This window comes from Bacillus rossius, chromosome 7 (genome assembly GCF_032445375.1).
Source record: "Bacillus rossius redtenbacheri isolate Brsri chromosome 7, Brsri_v3, whole genome shotgun sequence".
Classification (NCBI taxonomy): domain Eukaryota; kingdom Metazoa; phylum Arthropoda; class Insecta; order Phasmatodea; family Bacillidae; genus Bacillus; species Bacillus rossius.
The window spans coordinates 44,096,317-44,122,483 of NC_086335.1; the positions used below are offsets into that span (position 1 = coordinate 44,096,317).

The following is a 26,167-nucleotide window of genomic DNA, read 5'->3' on the forward strand; positions in this document are numbered from 1 at the left end:
GGAATTATAATGTAAAAGAAATGCCTAGCTGAAAAAATAGATGTAAATCACTATGTGATAATGGTAGAAAATGAGCATTTAAAGAAACTTCAACAACCTTAAGTGTCTGCTATGTTAGTCACAAATGAAAATCCTGGAAAAATTTGCCAAAGATTGAGCCTAAATTTAAAATTAATAGTCTATAGAGGTTACAATTAACTAAATTTACAAACCAGAAACCACTTAAAAAAATCACACATTTTAATTAAGAATACAAGTCAAATATTTTTCAATATTTAATCTACAACTAACTAAAGTTTCATTCAGTAACTAACTGTACTTAAAAAAAGTATGTCACCTTGAAGAGGTGCCAACTAACTATCAGAACAAGTTAATACAAAAATTTACAATAATTATGCGATAGTATTAACAAAAAGAGAGATATTAAATGATTTTTACAGAAATTACAATTGGGTATGAATGAAGACTGACTAAAAGATTTTGCATGCAGAAAGTTTAAGAAGTACTTACCGAATATATCCTCATCGTTATTGAAGTCTTCTGGTGTGTACGAACTGTACATGGACATCGTCATGCTCTGTTCTTCCACCTGCTTCTGCAGGGCATCTATCCGAGCTTCGTAGCTCTGCGGAAAAAGTGTGGTACACTAAGACAAAGCCAGCACGATTTAAGGAAGAAAAAACATTTGAGTACATTGATGCCATATTACGACATTCCTGAAGGTATTTCAGGATTTATACCTAATAGACCATAAAGTGTAAATTGCTTTGATATGATGAAATTATATCAAATAAATGGTCTGGTGATCAAGAAATAGAAGCTGGTTTATATACAGAGAAATATTAAAGTAAAAATATCACGTTACTGGTCACACACAGAGGGATTACCTATAGTGGGCTCCAAACCACATGGAAACCAAATCATTGTTTACAATGTAATCTTTTCAATTCATTTCAATGCCAGAACATTGGAAGTTTCTAAGCATTGTATTGTAAAACCATTGTTGTTTTATGTAAGGTGTAATATTTCTTGAATTGGTGTTTTTTCCTCAATACTATCTCTTTAATGTCTGTTCTAATATTATTATTCATATATTGTTTGCATGATTGGTAATGCCAGTCCTGTGGTATAACGGAAGAGCAAGTTAAGTAAAAAATAATATATAAAAATATAGTGTTGCAGTCTGTTACTCATATGCACAAAAAATACTCAACTGATAGAGCTGAAATTTTGCATGTACATAGTTTCAATACCTGGTAAGAACGTGAGACTATATATGTACATTTCCAAATGTTACACCATTTCAAGATGACTGCTGTTTAAATGGCTTCCAACGAACAACAGGATTGTTTTCCTCGCTGAAATTTAGTGTTACCATGCCCAAACTGTTTGGTCAGAGTAAATACGAAGACCTCTTAAATATTTCAAAATAAAAATTTTAAAAAGCCTGTCTATTAATCTATTCCGTTAGAACTGAACAACCCTGCAAAGTTTCCAGTATATAGTATAAAATAATGCAACATGGAACTGAGTACATAAGAATTTTTGCAATGAAATGTAGGTGGTATTTAAAGATGACTCAGTATTGATACATTATAATAATATTTTTATGTGTAAATAGGTAGCTAAATTGACACAATATGTCACTATTTGACCAATGAATTTTGACTACAGGCTCACCAAGAAAAATAAGTTGAAAACATGTACATGACATATGGACTAAAAATTCTTTCCAAGGCTGGTAAATACATATATGTCTTTGAAGTTGGGGCTGAACAATTTTTTATTACAAATAATAAAGTAAGTATCTGGTGTTAAATTAAACAAAGTTCTACGACCACCCCAAACCCAGTATCTGTTAAAAAAATAATTCCATTGAAATAATGGGGAGTAAAACCAAACACCATAATTTAACATGCATTGTTCTAACATTATTGTCCCACAATTATTTCAAAGAAATCATTTTCAGACAGAAAAAAGTTTTGCGGTGGTTTTAGAACTCTCCCCCCCCCCCTCTCCCCACACACACACACACACACACACACACACACACACACACAAATTAAACAGAGACTCAGATTTCCATCTTAAATACTTTCTCCATCCATTATTCGTAGAGACCTGAAAAATTCATAGTTTCGATGACCTTCAGTATAGTCTGCACAGTCCTCTGTATATTCTGTAAAATAACGCCAGTTCGTTGGTCTGACTAGTGAGCAGTCTCAACTGGTTTGGCCGTGATTCGTTACTTCTTTGGTTAAGGGTTTCTCATTGGCCCAGAGTCACCCAGACGAACGGTGAGTCAATTGTAAAAGCAGCTTAAAGGTATATGTGTATGAATTTCAGACTATCGCGAAATAAATCTGTGATTTTTTACAGTCTCTAATTATTCGTAATAAACAAGTTATTCAGCATAAATTTCCAAGGTGTATACCAGCCTGGGGAAGAACTTTAGCCTATAAGTTGTGAAAATGTATTTTTTTCATGATGAACCTACAGCCTAAGAATTCTGACACAACCAGAATACAGTGAAACCTCATTAATAAAAACCCTGCAAATACCAAAGTATAGTTATTATGTAATACAAAGTTTTTTTGTTCCAAGGGTAAACAATTACTAATTACATGTATAAAAGGATGGTCGGTACAAATATACCACAAAAATTAAAACAAACAATGTGAATTTTCAACTAAAATTAAACTGATGCCAATACTTTGGTTGAGTGTAAGTTGGAGAATAAAGCTTAGAAATCACATATTCTTCCAAAATGATTATACATATGTCTTTTTGTAAGTAGTTTCAAGACCTTTTCTTTATTCTTCTGTCTTAAAATCCTTTAAAATGTAGCACAATAAAAAATATGTTGTGAGCCACAGGTGTAGCCATCCAAAAATTTTTATTTTACAATCCTTAAAACAAAAGTACATTTGGAGTTGTATAAAATTGTGTGCAAGTTCCCTTGGAACATTTTTTTTTTTTTATATGTTATCCATATACTAAATGAGAAAAAATATTTTTAACTTTATTCGAATTTGATTTAGAAATTATAAAAACGATGATTAAATTCTGCAATAGTTTGGTGTTAATACAAACCTCATTATATTGCAGGCAAAGGGACCATAATTACGGTCCCTTCAGGGTTTTTATTATTAATGTTTGACTGTAAAGAAAAAAAAATAGCAGTGTCTGGCGTGTGCAGTGGCGTAGCAGGCGGGTGGCAGGGATGGCTCCCGCCAGGGGCGCCGGAGCGGGGGGGGGGGGGGGGGGGGTCGCCGTGACGGTTTCGCGGTTACTGAACGCTCCCCCCCCCCCCCCCCCGCTCTGTTTTAAACCAAGAGGGGGCGCCATTTCCAAGTCTGGCCAGGGGCTACGCCACCGGGCGTGTGCTGAAACACTAACACAAGGACGGACATCCCACCTTCCTCTGCTCCTCGAACAGCTGGTCGGCCTCCTCCTTCTCCTTGCGGAACTGCTCCTCCAGCACCTGGAGCCGCTTGTCCATCTCCACCTTCAGGTCGATGCCCTGCTTCTCCAGCAGCTCTATCTGCGCGAAGTTCCAGTCCACCGCCTCGTCGCAGCCCGGCGTCCCCGCGGGCGACCGCTTCTCCGTCTTCTCCGGGGCTGCTGGCGGGCAGGCACGCACGCGTCACATCCCCCGCCGTTCCCCGCCCACCGACCCCCACACCTCTCTGACACGGCTGTGCCCGACTGGCCAGTCTGCCCCTTCCTAATAACTAGTGTCTTAATAAGGTAATCTTCTTGTAATAAATGAATTTTTTTTTGTTAACTCACTTTCCTGATGAGGGGTTCACTAAACACTAGTGTTGATTCACTGCAATTAGTAATACGTTTTTTAAATGACAGTTGATAAAACTATTTTTTTAAAAAAAAGTAACATGTGTACAGTGAAAGGGTGAAAGAAATGTGTGAGCTCAATTGAATTAAAAGTCCAACTACTTTTTTAAGCATATCACTTATTGGGTTACTTATATTTGATAGGGTATGTACAAGACATTTCATATAAGTGTCCAAATGAACTGAAATAAGATCTAATTAATTAATTGATTTTTTTTAAAACTGTAAATAAAACTTTGTAAAAATCTGTTATAGTAGCAGAAAGTTCTATGAAAAATATTTCACTTTTTTGGTTTTGGGGCACAAAATGATAAATAAGAAACTTCTGGAAGACAAAAAAAAAATCCTGAGACTTGGAAACGGCTAATTAAATGAGGCCACAAATCATTGTTAGCGATAATTATATATATGATTATTTGTTGGAGAGATACACAACTAATACTTACTTGCATCTGCTGGAGGCATTATCTCTTTCCGCTCACGAGCTGGAAAATAAGAGAGTAAAATTGTCAAAGGTTTTAGCAACGAAATGAAGCAATCTTAATAACATAGAGAACAGTGTGCAAGAAATGACTGAGTTATCTATCAACTGCTTAGTGCATCATCATTCAGCTACAAGTTTGTATCAAACATGCCGATGAAGGCATTGATAAATTTGCAAATAAATGTATGCACATTTAAAGCACAAAATAACATCACATTTCAAACATTTTCCGTAACTCTTATATTTATTTTATTGTTCACAAGTGATTTATAGGAAATAAATACTGCATTTTGAAAATTATAGCCTGATAGGTAGGTAAAATTCTTTCTTTCGGGATAAATAGGTTCTGTGAAAAAATAAAAAATTTTGTTCCCGCAATAATAATATATACGTTATTTTTATTTTTATTAATTTTTTTCCAGTTTAAGATGTTGCCTGTAAACTTCTTTTCCCATATAAAACTATGTATTTTAAAGTTGAAAAAAAAAAAAACATTTTTTGTTAGGATATTATCGGTTACTTATTTAATTAACAGAAATACAAAATTGGTAATGTGTAAAGTTTCTTTCAGACATTTTCAATCTTACAGTCTTAATCTGCAGTGCATTCATATTTGGTTAAGTTGATTACTGTATAGAGTGAACTCGCATAGTCCAATATCGATACTGATAGCTCGCCAATGCAACACGCATGCTCTGTTTGTGCCGAGTGAACTACATTTAAAAGCCTGCATTCTTTCATGGTTAGTCTATACCACGAAGATGGAATGGCGAGATTTCACCAAGAATAATTAAATTATGCTTTGAAGTTTTGTTTTATCGAAACCTTCCCCTTTTTTTGAAGGTCAAGTGTGCAAAGTTTCAACTCAATCGGATGAACGATGCGTGAGCGTAAAGAAGGCGAACACACAAACATTCATTTTTACATATAAGACTTACTAAACTCTTTCTGGTGCCACTTCTGTCAGTAGAAATATTTACGTGGTCTCTTTTGAAACACCAAGCCGCAGTTAGGAAATCAATTGTGTTTTTTGACTGTATTTCAAAAGCGGTGGCTGTTCAGAAAGCAAAGAATGTGGTGATAAACATACCGTGGTCTGAGGGTGAAAGAGAAGCGGGGGAGCTTGCCAGCAACTTCAGTGAGGAAGTGAAGCAGAAAGAACACAATTACAAACTCCATTTGCACCCTCTCCTTCATCCTGCATCTCTCATCTGTCACGCCCGTGCAGAGGTTCAGGAAGCTCGGACTAAAGTGACGTAAGTGATGCAGTTTACAGGCAGCATGTTGTTTTTCGGCTCAGCTGTTTTCGATGGCAAGATACAAGTTTGCGATAATAATGAGACCCCCACTTTTAGTTTATACAGTTTCGGTAAAAAAAATTAAATTATATTTAGGTATGTTCGTTAAAATTTTTATGTCACCTCAGAAAAATCTTAACAGTGCTGCACTGTAATAAGCATACATCAGGTTTTCCCCAGCAACAACAGCTGGTGTGCGTGAGCGGCACAGAAGGAGACAGTACCTTGCTCCGGGTGGTTGAACCGGAACACGTGGTTCTTGCCGAGGATGACGCGCGACCCGGTCTTGAGGACGACGGTGTCCTTGACCTCCCGCCCGTTGACGTAGCAGAGCGCTCCCTCCTTGGGCGTCAGCGTGATGACCCCTTCCTTGTTCTCGAAGGCGCAGTGCTCGCTCTGGATGTGGGAGCCGCTCAGCTGGATGTCCTGCGGAATGTTGGCTTCCGCGGAGCCGACCCGCGTCAGGCCGTCCTTGATGTAGTACAGGAGGCACTCCGACATCGATGGGTCCTCGTTCAGGTTCACTAGATGTGGAGTCTGTTCACATGGACGCGGTTGGTTAGGACATACACTGGCGATCATTGGAAGCCCACAACCTCAGAAACACGTTCTATATGCGACAACATCTTAAAAACTTACACTCTTAAAAATCTACTCTGATTTCCCTACAGAAACTCATCATTTTACAAACATTTGTACCCTAGTATCTGAAGGCTCATTCACCACACAGTCCTACACTAGTAAATATCTAATCTACACTTCCAGATTTAAGTAAAAAAAAAGGGGGGGGGGGGGGGAGCAACTCAAGAAAACTCGCTAATGAAGCAAATGTAGTGATGTCTTGCGAGACTCCACTGTGAGGCATTCAGCAAAATACGGCTCATTCCATTTTGTAAATATGTATGTGGACGGCTGTTTTACAAGCACACTTTAAAGTAAGTCGATCACATGACTACCAGTATTAAAAGGTGGAAAGCTTTCTGCTCAAAGTGCTGTGTCTGTTACAGCACACTCGTGAATGTATCTTTTCTGTAATTGAACCTGTGTGAAGAATTTACATACAAGGGAGGCAAGGAATGCCATCAAACCATTTGCAAATTACTTTATGTTATTATTAATTGTTAGGAAGTTGATTGCCATGTAAAGGAGGCATAGGGAGTAGTATTAACCGGGTTTCAAATATGTTAAGTTTTAAGAGTACTCATTTTAATAATAGTATTAGAAATTGCAATGTGCCTAGTGTTTAGTAACACTAGTGTTCACATCCTGAGGTAGTGCATGAGAGCACCATCATTGCTTCAATTGCTTAGACATTTTATTGAAAAAAATTTTTTGAATATAAGTTATTTGCTTACTAGATACTAATTCCTAATAAATAATCCGTAACAAAGATGTTTGGAACAAGAGGCATAAATAAATCGGATTTTGAATTAGATTTAGTATTGGTAACAGTATTTCTAAGTCCTACACAGAGAAATCAACAAATATTTCTACAAGATAATAGAAAATAGCTACAGCAAACAATTATGTTTATCTTAGAATCTGGCTAGGAAGCCTTCAAACACTTTGGTAAATAAATATGAACTGAAAAGAGAATGAAATATTAAGAAAAAAGTTTAAAAACATGTTCTTAGATGTGTTCCAATGAAGTCTGAGTCAAGTACTACATTGGAGTCATACAACTGTCTGTACAGCCCAAAAAACACACACACCAAAATGCACACACATCCAACCCTAAGACGAAAACTTCTTTTCATGGATGACCACACCATTTTCCCGCATGTACGTGTCAAAATTTGCATTATAATTCCCACCATTAGCTACAATCTCCAGTGGTAAATTAATTTATTGAAATATTAAAAAATCTTATAAATTAATTTACTTAACCATTTCAAACTAAAGTATCAATTTTTTATGTTTTGCTTCAAAAGTAACAAATTTTTTTGCTATATGTTTTTGTCTATTTTTTTTATTTTTAATATTTTTTTTTAATATATAAAATTGTTACAATACAGTTTTTTTGTGTCAATTTGAAGTGGAATCAAATATCATTTTAAATTTTATTTCATAAAGGGAGAGGCACGAACACTTATGCCACCCCCTTAAATATGCTCTTGACATACTCATCGTCGACACAATATATCTCCTCAGTGACATGACACCACCACCCAAAGCCCCTTCCCAAATCACTGATGCAAGTTAAAGCGGAGAGGTTTTGTCCCAAGTTAGCAAATTCCAACCAAGGGTCCTGACCTGCTAAGGTCTTTGGATTATTGCACAAAATTTTAAAAACATTTCATCAAACTGAAAAAAAAAAATTTTAAATCATGATGTAATAAAATTAAAAAAAAAAAAAAAAAACCTTCTTGGGTGAGAAGACTCCCACTGTGATACCGTCAGCTTTGACAGCCACTCCCATTTCAGCAAACACCGCTTCTCTCTGAAGTCTTATCACCTCGGTGCGTTTCAATTTGTCTTCCCACGTCTCGTTCAGCTCTGAAAGGGGGAAATAAGACACAGTTAGTTATTTTCATGTCGCCATCTCGCGACTGACCGCTTCCCTACGGCCAACCCAGTCTGTATACAGACCAGCTGAGTGGTGGGGGGATGTAGGATTCCAACAACTATGATAATTAGGGATGGTTATTTTTGGTTTTTGCGTAATAGATGCGAAAATATGCTAAATAATATTTTTTCCGCTATAAAATGCGAAATCTAGACTATTCCGAGATAAATGCAAAATCAAGATAAAAAACGTAGATTTGTCTTCACTCTACACAATTTATTTACCGTCGCATAAATGAATACAAAAAAGAACAGTTCTACGAAAGTGATACAAATATTTTAATGTGCAATTTACGTAAACGCCGTCTGGAGTGGAAAAAAAAATATGTACTTGAAAAGCACATTAAATCTGAGGGACATCAGACTGCAAAAAAAAAAAAAAAGATTCACCGAGAAATCGAATGAAGAAAAAAAGTTGGTCAAACGGCAAGCAACGGTTTCTTTTTTTAAAAATACAACTTTTCTTCAGTAATGTAAAATGAGAGAATTGGCTAAATCTTGTTATTGAATATTGTTACAAAATGCTCAATTTCAAATTCAAAATGCTAAATGTCATTATTTTAAATGCCATAAATCACCATCTCTAATAATAATATATCACCAACATTAACATTTGGAAAAGTGAAGATTTTTCGGGGGTTTTTGCCGCCCCCTTAACGTCGTCGGGGCAAGCCGAGCAGGGGGGAGGGAGGGGCGGGCCAGGGTCACCGCGCCACGCACCTGCGATGAGCTTCTCGCTGGCCTGCAGCTGGTCTACCGCCACTTCCGCGATGGACGACGTGGGCGACGTCAGCTGCCGCTCGTTGTCGTGCTTCACCACCTTGGTCCCGACGCCGTTGTCGCCTGGAACAACAACCGTCGCCCTCAGGCACCACACAAGGCACCAGGCAGCACACCACATGCCGCGATGCCACGACAAAGCCTTTCCACCGTTACAAAGCACGCTTGCCCGAAATTCCGGGAAAGCAATTTTTCCCCGTGTTTTGCACGTAAAATTATACCACATTCACAAGCATGTAGTACCAACTACACTTCAAGAATAACAAAAATAAACCCAATTACATTTATACATGTACGCCGGTATTAATTTTGAAAGAAGGAAAGATATGAAATATTCAGCAAAATCACTTAGCAAATACTATCTAACGTTTAATAACAGTGTTACTCCCTTTTCAGTTGTAATGATGTAACTTATAGACGCTTATAATTGTATACAGTTTGAACAATTGTTACAACCACAGTAAGGTAACAATTGAATAGCTGGAAATGTCAGCAGCCCTCAGACGAACTGGGGTTTCGAACTGCCGGCTGGGCTGGTCTGCCTTGTGGCGGGGCAATTCCTTCTCATTTCCTTCCCCCCTTCACCCCTTCTCAGTGTCTGGCTGGAGGGCTGAATGACATGTGTGACGTGGGCAGCACCGGGATTCAAGCCCCTTCTCTTCTCTCTGCTTGAGCTCTTGCTGGTAGGGAATAAATGGATGAATGGATGAATGAATTGATGAATGAATGAATAAAGTTTTGAATGAACAAACAAACAGGTGGATGGACGAAGGACTGGATGGATAGATGGATAGTTAGATGTATGAATGAATGAACAAATGGATGGATGGATGAATGAACGAACATTCAGACGAATGGATGGATGAATTAATTAATGATTATTCAATGTCAAAATTGGGGTCATTAGAGATGGTGAAGAGTGATGCGTAGAGACAAGATTATATGGTGAGTTGCAATCAAACCCAAATAACACTGCAAAGCATGTAACACCGTAATTGCAAGTTAATAGACGATTTAGCACTAAAATTTAACTAGAAACATGAGATCAATCAGCCTTTTGACAAAACTTAACTGAAATTACAAAAACTTAATGTTTTATCATGGTAAAATCACTGAATGTAATTTATTTACCATGAATTTTGTACTAAAATGGGTTGGACAAAAATTAATATTATTTTGTTTTAACTTGCATGTGCTATATTAATAAAATATTTTTACATTAATAAAGCCACATGTTTCAAAAAACACAATAATTTCAGATTTATATTTATTATTCTGAGTAGTTCTGTTCTAGGCATGCTTATTACTAATGATTTTACTGTATAAGTGTATCAGGAGTTAGTAAAAATGAGACCCTCTTGGTAAATTGTATTAATAAAGATTTTAGTTTCATTTTTTTGAATAATACACTTTTTTTTAATGGATAAAAACAATAAGTAAGACTAAAAACAATAACACTGAAATCTCCTGTTTTAAAAAGAAATCGTTCTAGAAATAAAACCATAAAGTCTTGTCCCCAGTGGCGTAGCCAGGATTAGCGTATGGGGGGTGTTAAGAAGCATGCCCCCCCCCCCCCTTCCCCCCGTATTAAAGCGGGGGGTCCGGGGGTCCTCCCCCGGGAAAATTTGGATTTTAAGGTGTAAAATAGTGCTATTTTAGCAGTTTTCGGTACTTAAATTTAAATATTGTAATGGTAAAAATTTTATTAATTTTAATATGAAATTTTGTTTGAGTGATGAATAAGAAATTAATTAAAGATTTGGTGCTAAGGGGGGGGTTCGAACCCCTAAAACCCCCCCCTGGCTACGCCCCTGCTTGTCCCTAATGATGAGATGATGACGGAGCATTGACAGAATGTACGGGTAGAAGAAACATATTTACCTCAACAAAATTCACAGGCCCACAATGTCCACCATGTTTCACACATGCGAAAAAATCCTGGTTCAACCCTTGCCAAGAATAGAACACAGATTGTCTTAAGTGATCTGACCACTCGACTGCAGTGGCTCCAAGATCAGTCGACCCCATAACGTTTGTTCGTGCCTGCAGGCTGAGTTCGTACGCTCTGGCGAATGGCGATATTCGCTACACGCCTGCGGTGAGATACAAACTTTTCACTGAGTAATTCAGCTCTGCTGTGAAGTGTGTATCACTAGCAATCTGCTCACCGCTGAACTCAACAAAGATCAGAATCCTCAGCAGAAATGAACTTTTGAGCACAAACTTCACTCATTACACGTAAAATGTTGAAAAAAATTATCAGTAATGTGAGGCATTAAAAATAACTATTTCAATACGTAACCATCCTGGTAATCCTTTAAGCTCTACTTTTACTTCATTTACAATTTTTTTTTTGCAGTTTTTGTAACCATTTCAGTGTCAGAACTCAAACACATCATAAACAAACAGCTGAGTATCTGCACACAATACGTTTTCCACAAGCTAAGTATCGATTGTTCAAACAACAAAATTAATGTGTGCATGAAAATTTAAACTAAAATAGAGTTATTGTAATAATTCACATTGTAGAATTATGCTACCAGTTATAGTTTGTGTGGTTAATTTGGCACCTAAGAGAAAATAAAATAAAGTTAAAATAGATTTGTTTGCTTTCGAAGTCCAGTTTTGTTCAAAACCAATCCCTATCTATAATTTCTTTTTTCCCTGGCAGTAATATTCACGGGCACTTGCAATTATTATCATAAGAAACACACCTAGAATTTCAGAATTTTTTTCATTATCTTGTCCTTGACATTACTGATATTCGTTAAACATTACACTGTAGCATTTAACAATATGAACATACTCAGGTTTCTTTGATGAGCGGTGACTGTCACATTTAGCACTTCTTATTTTATTTATTTTATTTTTTGAAGTTGTGACATGTCTACGAACAGCGGAGAGCCAAATTGATAAGACACCATACATAAATACAAACATGCACAAAGTAATAAAAAAAACAATAAAACCTTAATGGGAAAGGGAAAACAAAGATTAACAGAAAAAAGATATAGACAAAGACAAAAAGGACTTACAACATGAAGTAAATCATTAGGACAAAAAAGAAACAAATTCATTAATACAAAATACAATACACTGCATACATTCTAAAAATAGTTAATAACTAAGATATTTATTGGATGTACTATGTAGTGATGGATGTACGAACTCAGCCTGATAGACATGGCTTAAAACAACACCAGTGACAAAGCAAACTGGTAATTTCAGTTTAATGATTATTTTGTAAATTCAAAAGTGGCATGGAAGAAGCTCATGTGTATCACAGCCCACTCCGAACCAGAACTCATACACTCAACTTAATTTTTCGTTTGACATGACATTGAAACAAATAAGTTTTCCAAAAGTATTTTCTATGTTAGAAATTCTATAACTTAATAATATAAACACACATAGCAATGAAATAATTTACATTTATTTTTCATGCTTTATTCCAAGAGATATAAAAAAATAGGTATTAATCATCATACTTAAAATTATATACCAGAATATACTGATGTGTGATTAACAACTCAAATACCATTGCAATTAAATATTACAATAATACATGTAGCAAAAGCCATAACAAATTGCAATAAAAAAATTTTAAATATCTAATATTATAAAATACAAAGAAAAACCAAGAAACATACTTAATTTCTCACATAAAACTAAAGGCAAAAATTAAAAATGGCATAACCAGTAGCACAGCTGAAAGCTTTGCTTCTTAAGGACTGAATTAAAAATTTGTGCTTGATTTTTTTTTTCTCTCATCCAGATAGTTTCTTATGTTACCAGGAATTTTAAACTTCAGCTAAAGTGGGGATTCTGACTCGACATAAAAACATCTATGAACAAACATATAAAAGGATAAATACAAAAAACGAAAAAAAGCAAACATCTGCATTAGGCCCAGCTCTCTACGCCACTGGCAAGACAACAAAAGCTGCTACAGTACCATGCAGTGAGACACCGGTGGTTACGGTCAGCATCAAACCATGTCTGGTCGCTGACCCGCATAACATTTCACTACCCCACACGTTCAGTGAATCACCAAATTTTCGTAACTTGATCCATTACAGCTTGTAAGGTCTTGTCACAACCCTCTGGATGTAATGGTGAGGGTCCATGTTGTATTTATTTATCTTCTCCAGCATAAGGAGAAAAATACTATTGGTAAGTCTTAACTAAACAGTTTGAGTATATGATTGTCAGTTATGTGTTTATTAACAATAAAATGTCTTGTGATGATTTCTTTTTGAACTACCAGTCAGTCTACCTACAACGACAGAAAAATTAATGGTACTAAGAAATATGCCAATAACGTTTTGTTAAAATTTTGATGATTAGGTGCTGAAAAAATATTAAATAAATAAAATGTTGCTTATATAATTTCTTATTTAAGTATTCTGAAACAATATACTCGTACATAGCTTTAAAAATCTATGTAACTTGTTATAGAATACTGTTGATTATAATTCGTTGTGGGAAATTCCCGATTTTCTTGAATCCGAATCTTAAATTTGAATCCCAAAGAGTACTTCAAATATACCCTTTGAAAAATAATCTAAGTCTCAAGAGTCAAAAATAAAATTTTGCACAAGAAATAAAATTATTAACTATGGTGTTAAGGCATTCAACCCATTAAATGTTTGTTTCACTAATTAAGTTGCCAGAATCAATACGTATTGTAATTTTATTTATATAATTACATTTACAATGGTACCAGGATAGGTATTAAGGAAAAAAAAACCTAGTAATCTTCAGAGGTTATCCTTATCATTGTTGAATTTTTTAATTAATGGTATTTACTCTAATATATTTCTTCAAATCTTTTTTCTCACATATTGATTACTTCAAATACTAAGGATTTGATGGTATTTGAGGATTTGAGAATTTGATTGGCAATTTCATACTTCATTATGACCATTTATATGTCCTTTTCATCTTCAACCTTTTTAGTCCTCCGCTATTTTATTTTAATTTTATCCCTCCAGATACAAATTAAAAAACTTAACTGAAAATACCCTGGGAGGAGGGGGGAAATATTTCCAATCCACTATTATTCAAAATTTTGAAACGTACACATGTGAGCAAAGAACATACTGTTCCAATTATGAGCAGAATAGTCCCAAATTACAATCTGATGTAATAATTATGTAACTACTACTCTAAGAATCAAGAAAGTGTAAAGCCATTTAAAAAAACTTCACTATTAAACTTTTTACAAGAGAACTCATTTGGTACTTACTCAATGTTTGTAGGACAGCATAGATGAATGCAAAACTCAAAATATGACATTATGTGAATTGATTACTTTTTAGGCCTGAGTGAATATTCAAAATTTTAACTATCAAAATGAATATTTTAATATTTGTATTTGTTTTAATTACAAATACTTCTTACACTTTGAAGTAATTAATATTTTCTTGAAATTGAAGTGTAGTGAAGTTGTTGCATATCATCTCATGTAACTATCAACAATGAGGTTAAATGTCATTGTTGTATATGGTTAGTTTCTAATTGCTTAACAGTCAAAACTTATTTTTATAATCTATTTTATTTTGTATGGTCTTTTATGAGTACTTGTTCAATATGTATTCTTTGTTTGTTTGTTTGCTGTTGTTGGTTTTGTTTTCGTTTTGTTTTTATCATTAGTGTTGGGTTTGCTATGTTTTCTGTGTTTATTTTGTTGGGTCTGTTTCTTTACCTACTACCAAGGTTTAAAATCATTAGTAGGCATATGACAAATGTTGATAAATAAATAAATTAATGTGTACACAGTTCAAATATATTGAAAGGCCTGGTCTAACTACCCGGATTTTAACTAACATATGCTCAGCTACATTTCAGACTGTAGGATATAGGTTATCTATAAATTTTTTTATAATTTGAAAATAAGCAAACAATGAACAATTTGTAACCCCTTCAAAAAAAACCCAACAAAATTATAATGTTTTTAGAATATATATCCTGTAATTTAAAATAATTAATGCCACTGCACAAAACAATGTACCGTATTTACTCGTGTATAGCGCGCCCTCGTGTATAGCGCGCACCACGATTTTTGCAACTAATTCCAAAGAAAAAAAAATTGAAATTTTTTTTTCCCCCATAAATAAATTTTACTAACATTTTGTGGTACCTGATTATTTAAATTGATGTGTGGTGATGCGTCAGGAAAATACATAAACTCTGCTGTCTAAACGGAAGATAATGAAGCGCTATATCGTCACAACTGGTACGTGGAAGGAAGGAAGGAAGGAAGGGAGGGAGGCGTGCCGCGCTACGTTGCTAAGCTGGCGCGGAGAACTTGATGACTCACCGGTGAGGAATGGAGGAAGCGAAGAAGTTCCGGGGGGGGGGGGGGGGGGGGGAACTGGTGACAACATTCTCTCTTTCTCTCTCTCTCTTTTTACTAGCTTCTGAGCTGGCTTTCTGTAAAGGGGGGAGGTCTAAAAATAAACAAGAGACCATGATGTGCGAGCTTGCGCGCGCGCGCGTGTGCGTGTGTGTGTGTGTGCGTGTGTGTGTGAAAGAGAGGCCTTGTTGCTTGTGCGTATGTGTGGGGGCTGGCCAGAAACGTCACCCGTCACCCGGCAGTTAACGACTTCCACTCCTCCCCGCCTCCCCCCCCCGCCCCAAAAATTTTTTTTCCCGTGTATAGCGCGCATCCTTATTTTTTTCCTTTACTTGAGGGGAAAAAAGGGCGCGCTATACACGAGTATATACGGTAATTATATGTACATATTTGTTAAAACATGACTTTTCAACTAAGTACTATACAAAAAATTGAAAGAAAAATTCCCCCCACTCTTACTATTCATATTCAACATTTGTATTCAAATTCAATTTGAACTATAAAACAGATATTCCCAGAGGCCAAGAACATTTATCAATTTATCAACTTGAGAAAGTATCAACAAAAGAAAAATGTTTGAGAGTTTTAGTTACAAAGTAATATAGATATTCTATTGAATCAGCTTACTTAAAAGTTTTTTTTTTACCAAATTGTACTTAACACTTAGACTACTTAGTACAAAAATTTCTACACTACTTCTACACCAAAATTTCATAGAATACAGAGTGACAAGTTTTTACACATTATCTTCAATAAATAAGAGATAGTAAAATATTTATGTTACAAAGTTATAACAAAGAAATGTAAATGTACAACAAATAAGTAGGTATTTTAATATAACTTATTTGGTTTGGCAATGATAAATAGGATAATATGATTTAAGTGTCAACATTACCTACTGCTTATTTTACTACTAAAGCCAGTTCATTTACTTTGTTGATGAAATACACAATAAAATAATGTAAGTACTGTACTTATACCACAAAACCAATGAAAAATCTCAACCAATTACCTGTATAACAGTAAATTAATATTTTATTTAAATTATTTAAATCATAACACAAAAATTAATTTCAAATCTGATAAAATAAATTGTTAAAATAAAATAAATATTTTTAAATACTTTTGTAAAAGTCTCTTTAAGAAAAAAAAGAATCTAAATTTTTTTATTCAATTTCTCATATAAATTCTTCTTTTTTAGACTTAGATCTGTTATAAGTGTTCTGCTGATACAGAATAACATGTAACAGTTATTTCATTTCCATTTTTGTTTTTGAGCACGTAAAATTCATAAAACTCAAGCTCGTATATATATTTCTCATTGGTTCTGGGGGTTCAACTGTTTACTAACATAACGTGGATGACTGAAACAGAACTACATTTTCAACAACACCAAAACTGTTACAGGTTTGCAAAAAACTATCGGACCGGTTAATTTTTTTTCTCCAGCTAGCACGAGGAAGAACACATACAGGTTCGACCGGTGCCCTGCCCGCGACACAGATCAAGCTGAAGCTGCTCGGCGCACGGCAGGTCGTCAGAAGCGAGCGGCCGGCTGGCGAGAGCTCAGGGCCAGCCCCCGTGCGCGAGGGGGGGGAAACAAGCAGCTACATGTACGGCGTGAGGCATCATAGCTGCCAACCACGCCACGCCAAGCATGTGCGTCGCGGCGGGGGTTCTACCGCTGCTTCTCGCAGGAAACAGCGTGGTGGCTCAAACCTTCATCACGCCACTAGGTAAGGACGGTCTCAGAAGCAGACTCAAAAACTCCTGAGATGAGCAACATCAAAGCAAAGTCTAAATAAAGAAATGGGAACAAAAAAAATTTTTAATTTAAACTGTCAAAATAGCTCAAGATGCTACCAAACCGAAAGAATTGTCGTCCTTCAAAAGAAAAGTATAATTTATACAATTCAGTGAAATTTATATAAATGTTGTACAGTTAATATCCACTTACTGTACTGCATTTGTAACTACGTATTACTAGTAGTAACAAGAGTTTATGAGATTCAAAAATGGAATTTTAACATCACTTTAATGAGAGGCAGCATCCGTAAACTGTCGGAACTAAAACAAACGAGTTTGGGAGCCAGTCAACTTTCCAAACTGCAGTGGAAGCAGGAAGTATCATGTCAGCAGCTATGCACTAGTGAACGGCAGAGCCAGAAGCGGGAAAGCCAGCCAGGCAACAGTTACGGAAAAGGACAAGAAGGAGAGGCGGGTACGCGGACAAGGTAGCCCAGGCGGTGACGAGGATGGAAAGAAAGCTGTCAACGCCAAGTACCGAACATGTAGAAAAAATACAAGAGGACGGAACTACTTACTATTGCTATCAACAACACTCTCTTTCTTTTCATATATGACTTTGCCGTCCGGCCCTGATGGTGTTTTGTGTTGTGTGGACAAAAACAAGACAACAATCCGTTATCGATTAGTGTGCGTGCAGCCAACGCCAGAACACTCCTGTGTAGGCCTGCGCGAAAATTTTAAGTTTCAAATATACAAACGAAAAATTTATTATTCTTATTTGATTCAATTTCAAATACTTACACTTAATAATGAATATTTGATTGATTTCAAATTGTAGTAAAGCTGTTGCATATCATCTCATGTAACTAAAAAAATTTGTATAAGAGTAATTTTTTACAATAAAAATGAGTTTATACACAATTATAATTGCAACTTGCCATATTTTATTTCTACATATGCACAGTGAATCACAGCTCAACCGGCGGAAAAGCCTACAATCTGTACATTTTTTGATAGGTTGAAAACAAGCAAACAATACGCAAAAAAATCACTAAATTTTATAAATCAAAAAGAAAATGTTAAAACCAAACTTTTAAAATATCATAAAAACGCAAGGTAAAAAAACATACAATTACTAACCACATTCGATTGTAGTATTCAAGATTATTTTAATATTAGTATTCAAATTCAATTCAATCCAGAAATCTGATTTTCGCACAGGCCTAGTTACAATAGGTTTATTTTATTTCACATTATAATATTAAATTCTATCTCTGAAACAGATCAATCACTTTAAAAAGAAAAAAACACATGGCACTACTTTTAAACAGGCTAGTTTTTTTTAAATGGTGATCTTAAAGTAACTGTATTGCAAACTGATTTTTTTTCTTAAGAAGGTTCTTATGTTATATTTAGATACAGTCTTTACATGGTTGTCATAACCTAGTTCTGATTTACTTAACAATTTGAAACTTTTTTTTTTCTGGTCATACAAAAATCCTCAAAAGTGCTACCTTTACTACAACAATTATGTGCCAATAAGTCCATTATCAATTACTAAATCTTTAAATTAAATTTTGATATCAGCAGTTTTATAATTATTTATTTATTTACCTATATGTAGCACTACTTCACCTACAGAATAAATTTTCTATTTGTGCATCTGGGGTTGACTGCAGGTATAAAAATTAGCATTAATGCTATGGGCATCAAAGCATCTCTAGCATCATACAAAAGTCTAAATTAATGCACCCTACCTAACAACTAAATGGCTGTAGCACTTGCTACATTATATACATAAAATGTACAGTAGTCTAAATTACTGTTGTGTTAAAATGTCATTCAAATTGGGAGGTAAAATAAATAAAATTATTTTGTATTTTAATAATACTTATATTTTTTTAAATATATGAAAAAGTGAAAATTTTGAAAAAAAAAGTAATCTTTCAGTTTTATTTCAAAATTTATTGTTCATAAGTAGAAAACTTCTAAAAAATTTTTTAATATAGGTACTAGTATTCCTCATTAACTGTGGTGATTTTGTTTTTTATACATATTTACAAAAAATTTATTTCCTAATTTAAGGTGGTATGTATTTACAAAATGGATAATTTATCAAATGAAAGGCCTGATTAAATTCCCTGAACATAATATTAACAAAAAAAAATTAGAATGCAAGACAGAGCTGAAATCTTTTTCAGATTATAATTTACTATACATTGTGAAATGTGCTCAAGTTCTTATTTACAAAAAGCTACCAATAATTTGAGTAGTTCCAATACTATACTTTCCTTACACGAAAACAATAACAAACAAATACCATTGGTGTTAACTGCTACTTAGGTCCTGATATTATACCACTACCTCACCCCTGCCCTTTCACGCCTACATATATACCCTTCACATCCTGCCCTAAATGTTAGTGGTAAAAAAAGCAAATGTGCTATAAACATAATTATTAATTTGTAAAACTCTGACATCTGATTAATGAAAACATGGGCGAAAGAATAACCAGTAATACAGTCATCAAAACCTGGTATTCGGCATGAGCCTATAGAACTTTAAAGCTTAAATCTACAATATTGTGCAATCATAGCAATAAATTCACTGTTTTCAAAAATTTCCAATATTTACTAATATTTTACAACTATTATTGGGCAATGGCAAAATTTTATTGATTAGACTCCAATATCCTAATTAAAATTTACTCGTCAGTTCTTGATACTCTTTTTAGTGTACAGACAAAAATATTATATGTATAAAAAATAAAAATTAAGGGTTAAGATGGAGTCACAATGCCACAATGAACACAACACGACAGGTCCAACACACTCAGTAGCCAATGAAATACAAGGTCGCCGTATTGTCAACATGACAAAATATGTGCACCAACGGCCCGCAAGAAGTATATTCTATTTTTCATGTCATGCCGCACAACGGAAAGCAAATAAAAAATTTTACAAAAATCAACTTCAAAAATTTACCTACTTGGTAAATATTTATGCTGAAAAATGAAATTTCCTTTTACGTTTGGATACTTTCACATTTGTAGTGTGACTTCAACTGTATATTACATTTATTTTTCAATTCTTTGCATAGCTAACAGCGGAATTAATTTTTCTGTCCCTTATTAACATATCTGCTATAACATTTTCCCTTGTATCTATAATAAACTGAATCTCATTTTGTGCCAAAGACAACTAAATATAATTTTTTATACACTTCAACTGTCAACAGGAAATAAAAGGACCTACTATGTTTTTAGCACATTCTATACTGCATTTTATGGGCGCATTTGACCAAACACCACATTAGAGTTCGTCATAATGTTGTTGTGGTATTGTGACCCTACACTATTAATTCTGTTATGTTGGAACGCTGAACAATGCCAATCGGGTTCATTGTGTTGTATTTGTCATGGCATTGTGATTCCAGCTTTATGTTTTTCGACATAATACATAATTACATTTTTGCTTGAACTTAAAAAGAAAACTATAAAAATTAAACTTAAATCCTTTTTAAGAAGTTTCTCAAGGTACGGTATTTACAAATTCAGACTTATTAACAGGGAAATTTTATTAAAAGGGTTATATTGAATCTATTAATAGGTCCAGTGCTATTTTTTTTTTTACTTTTTACTTTTTACTTTTTAGCAGGAAATTTTCTTAGATGGGATTTTCTAAAGAGGGTTTTACTGTATTTGGTCACCTTAAGGATGACAATTACATTTAAATGGCTTGATTAGCTATTTTAATTATGTTAATCCAAAGTAATTACTGTCTCTGTAAGGATATTTATATAATAATTAATAATACAATTATTTACACACAAATATTTTTAGTACGGTGATATGTTCAAAGTAACATAACAGTTGGTATAAAACAGCATAGCGAATGAAGTTAAAATGCAGGGAATAACAAAAAAAATTACATTCATGAATATTGCAAAACACTGGTATAAAAATATGTCAGAAAATTATTTTAGTTATGCTTAATGTGCTGTAATTTCTCTGCGGTTCATTAAATGCCACTGACTTTCAGTCGCTGACTTTTTGTTTGCAAGGAAAAAATAAGTAACATTGCCTTCAGGCTGTTTATAAACATGACAGTGTTAACAACACAGCTAACTGAAAATATTAGAGATGTTTTATTCAAAAAGTGCCCATAGCAAAACAACACAATGTCTCTTTAAAGTAGATCACTATTAGTATTTTAATTAATATTTCAGTGAAAGTATGTATATGATTAACTTAATAAATTGAGTACTAGACAACATAAAAAGTTTTTAAAATTATTACAGCGAAATCCTTTTGAGAAGTTACCACTAAAGTTTAAATAATTTTGCACTCGACCTACAAATAAAATGTAATTCTTTTTTCCTTTATTAAGAAGTCTTCCTGGTTAATGAGCTGGAATTTTTTGATTACATTGAGAAACCTCTCAACAGAGGTTTACTTCATTTCACAGATAACTCATTACTAGAGACACAATTATTTTGCTGATTCATTGGGTGGCGTGTATGTCTTCTTTGCTTTGATGAACAAGGAGTAGTTACCCAATCATGTGTAACCGGTATTGCCATCAACCAATGAGCGCTCAAAAAAGGATTGATTACATATTGGCAAGTTGAATCAAGCCTGGAGTAATATAAATCCACAAAGCAATGATGGCTCTGCTCTTTATAATTATTACGTTTGGTCATTAAAAAAGAGTAAACGTGTGAAAAAAGTATTTTAGTGACAGTTATTGGTTAACTAGATATCTTCTTCATTTTTCCACATGATCACCATTCAATTCTAAGCACTTTTTGTAACGCTGCACCAGTTTCCTTAACCCCTCTGCATAGAAGTTTGCCGCCTGGGAATTAACCCGCCAAGAAGTGTGGCTATTCGCATTGCAGACGAGTGAAGTGGGAAGCCCGCACACATGGGCATTACACAGGGGCAGGTGGAGATCCTTTTGCACACAAAAATCGAACCACAACGCGCATCCTCACACATCTGACCTCGCTCTCCTTCTCACCTGGGGCTGCCGGCGAGCAGCCATGCCTGCCAGGTGCACGACTAGCAAAGATGCAGTCGGCTTGATCGTCATGGGCCATGCTGCGATACAATGCTGGGATACCATGCTGGGATGCTGCGATACAATGCCCCTGTGTGCGGGCTGCCCGCTTCACTCATCTGCACTGCGAGTAGCCGCGCTCCCTGGCACGTGACTCGTTTGCTCGCTTCGGCAATCCCAGAGAGGCTGAACAGTCTCTGAAGATGTTGCCGCGGTCGCTTTGCGGGTGATACGAACGGTCCGTCGTCAAGCTGGTCATCAACTGGTTTTTCATTCCCAGGTGGCCAGTAGTTCTATGCAGAGGGGTTAAAGAAACTGGCGCAGCATCAGGAAAAAAAGTGCTTAGAACTGGATGGCGATCATGTAAAAAAAATGAAGCAGAGATATGTAGTGTACCGAAACTGTCGATAAAGCAAGTTTTTTTTTTTTTTTAATGACCAAACAGATGTTATTTAAAAAAACAGCCCTTCTGATATTTTCAGTTTGTCCCCCACGCCACGGAAGCCCCGCAGAAGAGCAGACGAGACAGGCCGCAGAGACACCCACCTTCCTGCACCTCTATGCCCTCGGCCTTGAGCAGGTCGCGCAGCCGGCAGATCTCCTCCTTCAGCTCGCGGATCAGCTTCGCGTTGGCGTCCTCGTTCACCACCGCCTTGCACACGATCTGCTTGGCCCGGTCCGCGTACCTGCAGCAGCATCGGTCCGCGGGTCCGGCCTTCCCCTCCTTTTCAAAACCTCACATCAGCGAGCCTTCCAGCACTCGCAGCTGATGTGCAACTTCTAACCTCGACAACGAGCGAATTCATGTGATTTCATGTTACAAAACACACTCATAATACAAAAAACTCGGACATCAAATTTAACATACAATTTTTTTTTAAATAATGCCGAGCATGATAAATCACACATAATATCTGCACCCGCCGCTAGAATTCTCTGCCGGAGCAGCTACACGACTATTGAATCTATTTGCAAACCAAAATTTAAAAAAAATATGTTATGAAACAGCTTTACAAAAGCGAATAATATTTTCAGAAATAATGACCTCCTACTTTACAGGTCTGCAAATTTATTTCAGCATGTGCACAGAGAACAGTACAATGGCTGATGTTCAGATGGCAGGATAATTCAACAAAAAGGAATTTTTTGATAAGTTTAAAAGCAGTTTCTGAACACCTACACAACAATAATAATAATAATAATAATAATGATGATGATGATGATGATGATAATAATAATAATGGTAAAATGTTTTAAAACCAGAGGAAACGACATCAATTTTTTTTCCCAGAGTTATTTCAAAATGAGAAGTTCAGTAAAAACTGCACTCTTAGTGAAGCATCACAGTAACTTATAAACCATTTGTCATCTTAAGGCGATCAAGAAATTTTATTTAAGAGCAGCATATTTCCATGACTGAAATAAAATTAGATCAATCTTTACTTTTTAGGGTTTTAAGTGACATTCTTGAGCAGTATACAGTAATAGTAGTAGCAGTAGCAGTGTACCTGAAGGTAGCCATAAGTATTATAAACTAATAGATACCACAAATGCTGCATTAGCAAAGTGAAGGACACATCCAGGGCCATTGGAACACCAAGGGTCCGGGGCAAATAATTTTGTCAGGTCCAATAATTTTAAATCATAGTCACTGATAATTTGTTAATGTTGCAGAATTCAAATCTAAATTTCTCAATAAATAATCTTAGCCTTACAACTCTTACATTATTTTTTTAATAATATTCTTTTTTTTTTTTGTGAATGAGTTCCACATGGTTTATGCATCGCCATTAGAAACAAATTATTTTAAAAAATATTTAATTTGAATTTTAGAATCGACTATCAAGTTCTTCATGAATATTGAATATAAAATCATTCACGAATACCAAATATTTTTTGTATACTCACAGACCCCTACTTGAAAGTTATAAGGTTTCATATGAATTCTATTAGCATTAGATTTGTATAAACAATAGATTTGTCATTTTTGTCCTACCAGGGAAAACCCCCAGGCAACTCGAAACTAAAACAGGGCCCCTCCCCTGCCCTTACATCTAGATGGCCACGTGACACATTGTTGTAGTTTTTGGTTCCATGCTTCATGGTAAAATGAAGCTCGTAAAACGTCTTGAGTGCTGACCGCTCAGCAACTCACCTGAGAGTGGACAGTGTTTCGTCGTAGTTGATGTCTGCCGGGCTGATGGCTGCGACCATCGCCGTCTTGGAGTTTCCTCCGAGGTTCTCCCGCAGCAGCCACGTCAGCACGGAGTCTCTGTACGGGATAAAGTCTGCCTTCTTTTTCTTCTTGGTCGCCTGCGAATACACGTCCTTCAGAGCAGTGCCCTTCATCCACATCACGACGGAAACTTGAACAAGGACTGAACCAGTGGTGCCTTTGCCACGGACAATGTAACCATTCTCCAGGTAATCAAGGCCAAAATTTATCTATTGCAAGGCCTCTATTTCTTATGTTTGACTTTACTTCTAATCCCAGGTTCTTCGTGAACGGATTTCTCCTGAGTCACTAGGAAGCATCTCAGGAAACTGGAAGTGCTGGCTAAATAAACGAATGGGTAAAGGTTTCGTATCACGTATCCAAGTTAATCCTTTGATCTTGATGCCATTAACCTATGCACATTGATCCTGTGGTACATGAGGTTTGCTGTTTTAATTAAGTACATGGAAAGATCATTGACATAATAAAAACTTGTGATATAACAATGAAATATGATTGAAAAATAATACAAAAAAAATTATACGAGACCTGATATAATTTGTTTTTTTATTGAGATATTCGAGTTTTTGTTATGTCCAGGATCTTTCGATGTACTAAATTAAATCATCAAGCAACAAGCACCGCAGGATTAATATATACATGATCATGCCACCACGATCAAGGAAGAAACTTGGATACATGATACAGAATATAATTACAAAATGAATAATTACACTTGAACTCCCGTGCAAGAGACTCTCGATTTATTCTCTTAAGTCCATTATAATTTTTTGTACACACTCTAGGCTCCTAACCCTATCGGGACCTGAACCCGTAGCTCATGGCTTTACACTGTTAATGGTGTTAATGGTTTTATGCGACTAGTCTCTGTGGAGAACGAACAGCGACTGCCCTGGCCGGCGGCCGTGTGTGGCCACGCAGAAGTGTGGACTTGCACATTCCAGCCAATGCGGTGTGTGAGTGGTCCGCAGAGCTGCAAACTTGATCTCAGCTACACCTTGGTACGTCTTAACACTGCCTCTATAGTATGCCCACTGTGAGTTCCCCATACACTATTAAAAAATGGTAAATCCCAATCACACTTAATGCACATTTCCTTTACACGTCTATTGATGCAGGTACAAGCAAGCAAGTGAGTAAGCTTATTAATGGTTTGGGAAACCTACTTCGAGGCTCAGTATAGTACACTGGTGTACTAGTACCACCTGAGACTTATACCAAACACACATTTTATATTCCAACACACAGGTGACGAATGTAGGAACCCAAACAAATCAATGCCAATAATTTTACGTGAAATGTCAGCACTAAATACACAACATGTGAAAATAATTCAAAGCTGGAATAATATACAATTATTGTAGAAAACAAGAAAGTAAGGTTTCGAGATTACTCACCGCCTTAACCGTGAAGCAAAAAAAAGATTGAAAAAAACAAATTAATTTTTATGAACATAATTTTTAAAAATGAAATGATTCATAAATAACAGTAAGTACAAAATTTCCATCAAGGATAGCTACACCAAATTGCGTACCAATTACTGTCACGATTTTCTCAAAAAGTATTAACTACTAAATTATTCAAAAATAAATAACATACTACACAAAGGTAAAGACGTTATATTGTCTTTTATGTAAAATAATAAACAATATGTAGTCAACAACTATAATATCTCTAACATTTTAATACCTATATTTGTTTCTACCCCCAAAAACTTTCTCAAATGTAACTTACGTTGTAAAAATTCTTTAACAATAATTATAGTACAGTAAATACTTGTTA

The 26,167-nt window shown here is 35.4% G+C and overlaps 1 protein-coding gene across 11 annotated transcripts in view; it reads right to left on the reverse strand.

Annotated features, from left to right (window-relative positions):
- LOC134533921 (kinesin-like protein unc-104) overlaps positions 1-26,167 on the reverse strand; it is a 191,719-nt gene that overhangs the window by 51,601 nt on the left and 113,951 nt on the right. For 10 of the 11 annotated variants that reach the window (XM_063371726.1, XM_063371727.1, XM_063371716.1 and 7 more), the window contains 8 exons: positions 24,305-24,462; positions 22,696-22,835; positions 8,923-9,045; positions 8,000-8,133; positions 5,862-6,174; positions 4,302-4,340; positions 3,419-3,624; positions 511-625 (listed from right to left, as the gene is read on the reverse strand). In XM_063371726.1, coding sequence (XP_063227796.1) covers positions 511-625; positions 3,419-3,624; positions 4,302-4,340; positions 5,862-6,174; positions 8,000-8,133; positions 8,923-9,045; positions 22,696-22,835; positions 24,305-24,462 — 1,228 coding nt within the window. The remainder of the gene's footprint in view (positions 1-510; positions 626-3,418; positions 3,625-4,301; positions 4,341-5,861; positions 6,175-7,999; positions 8,134-8,922; positions 9,046-22,695; positions 22,836-24,304; positions 24,463-26,167) is intronic. The other variant, XM_063371718.1, reaches the window with a different exon arrangement.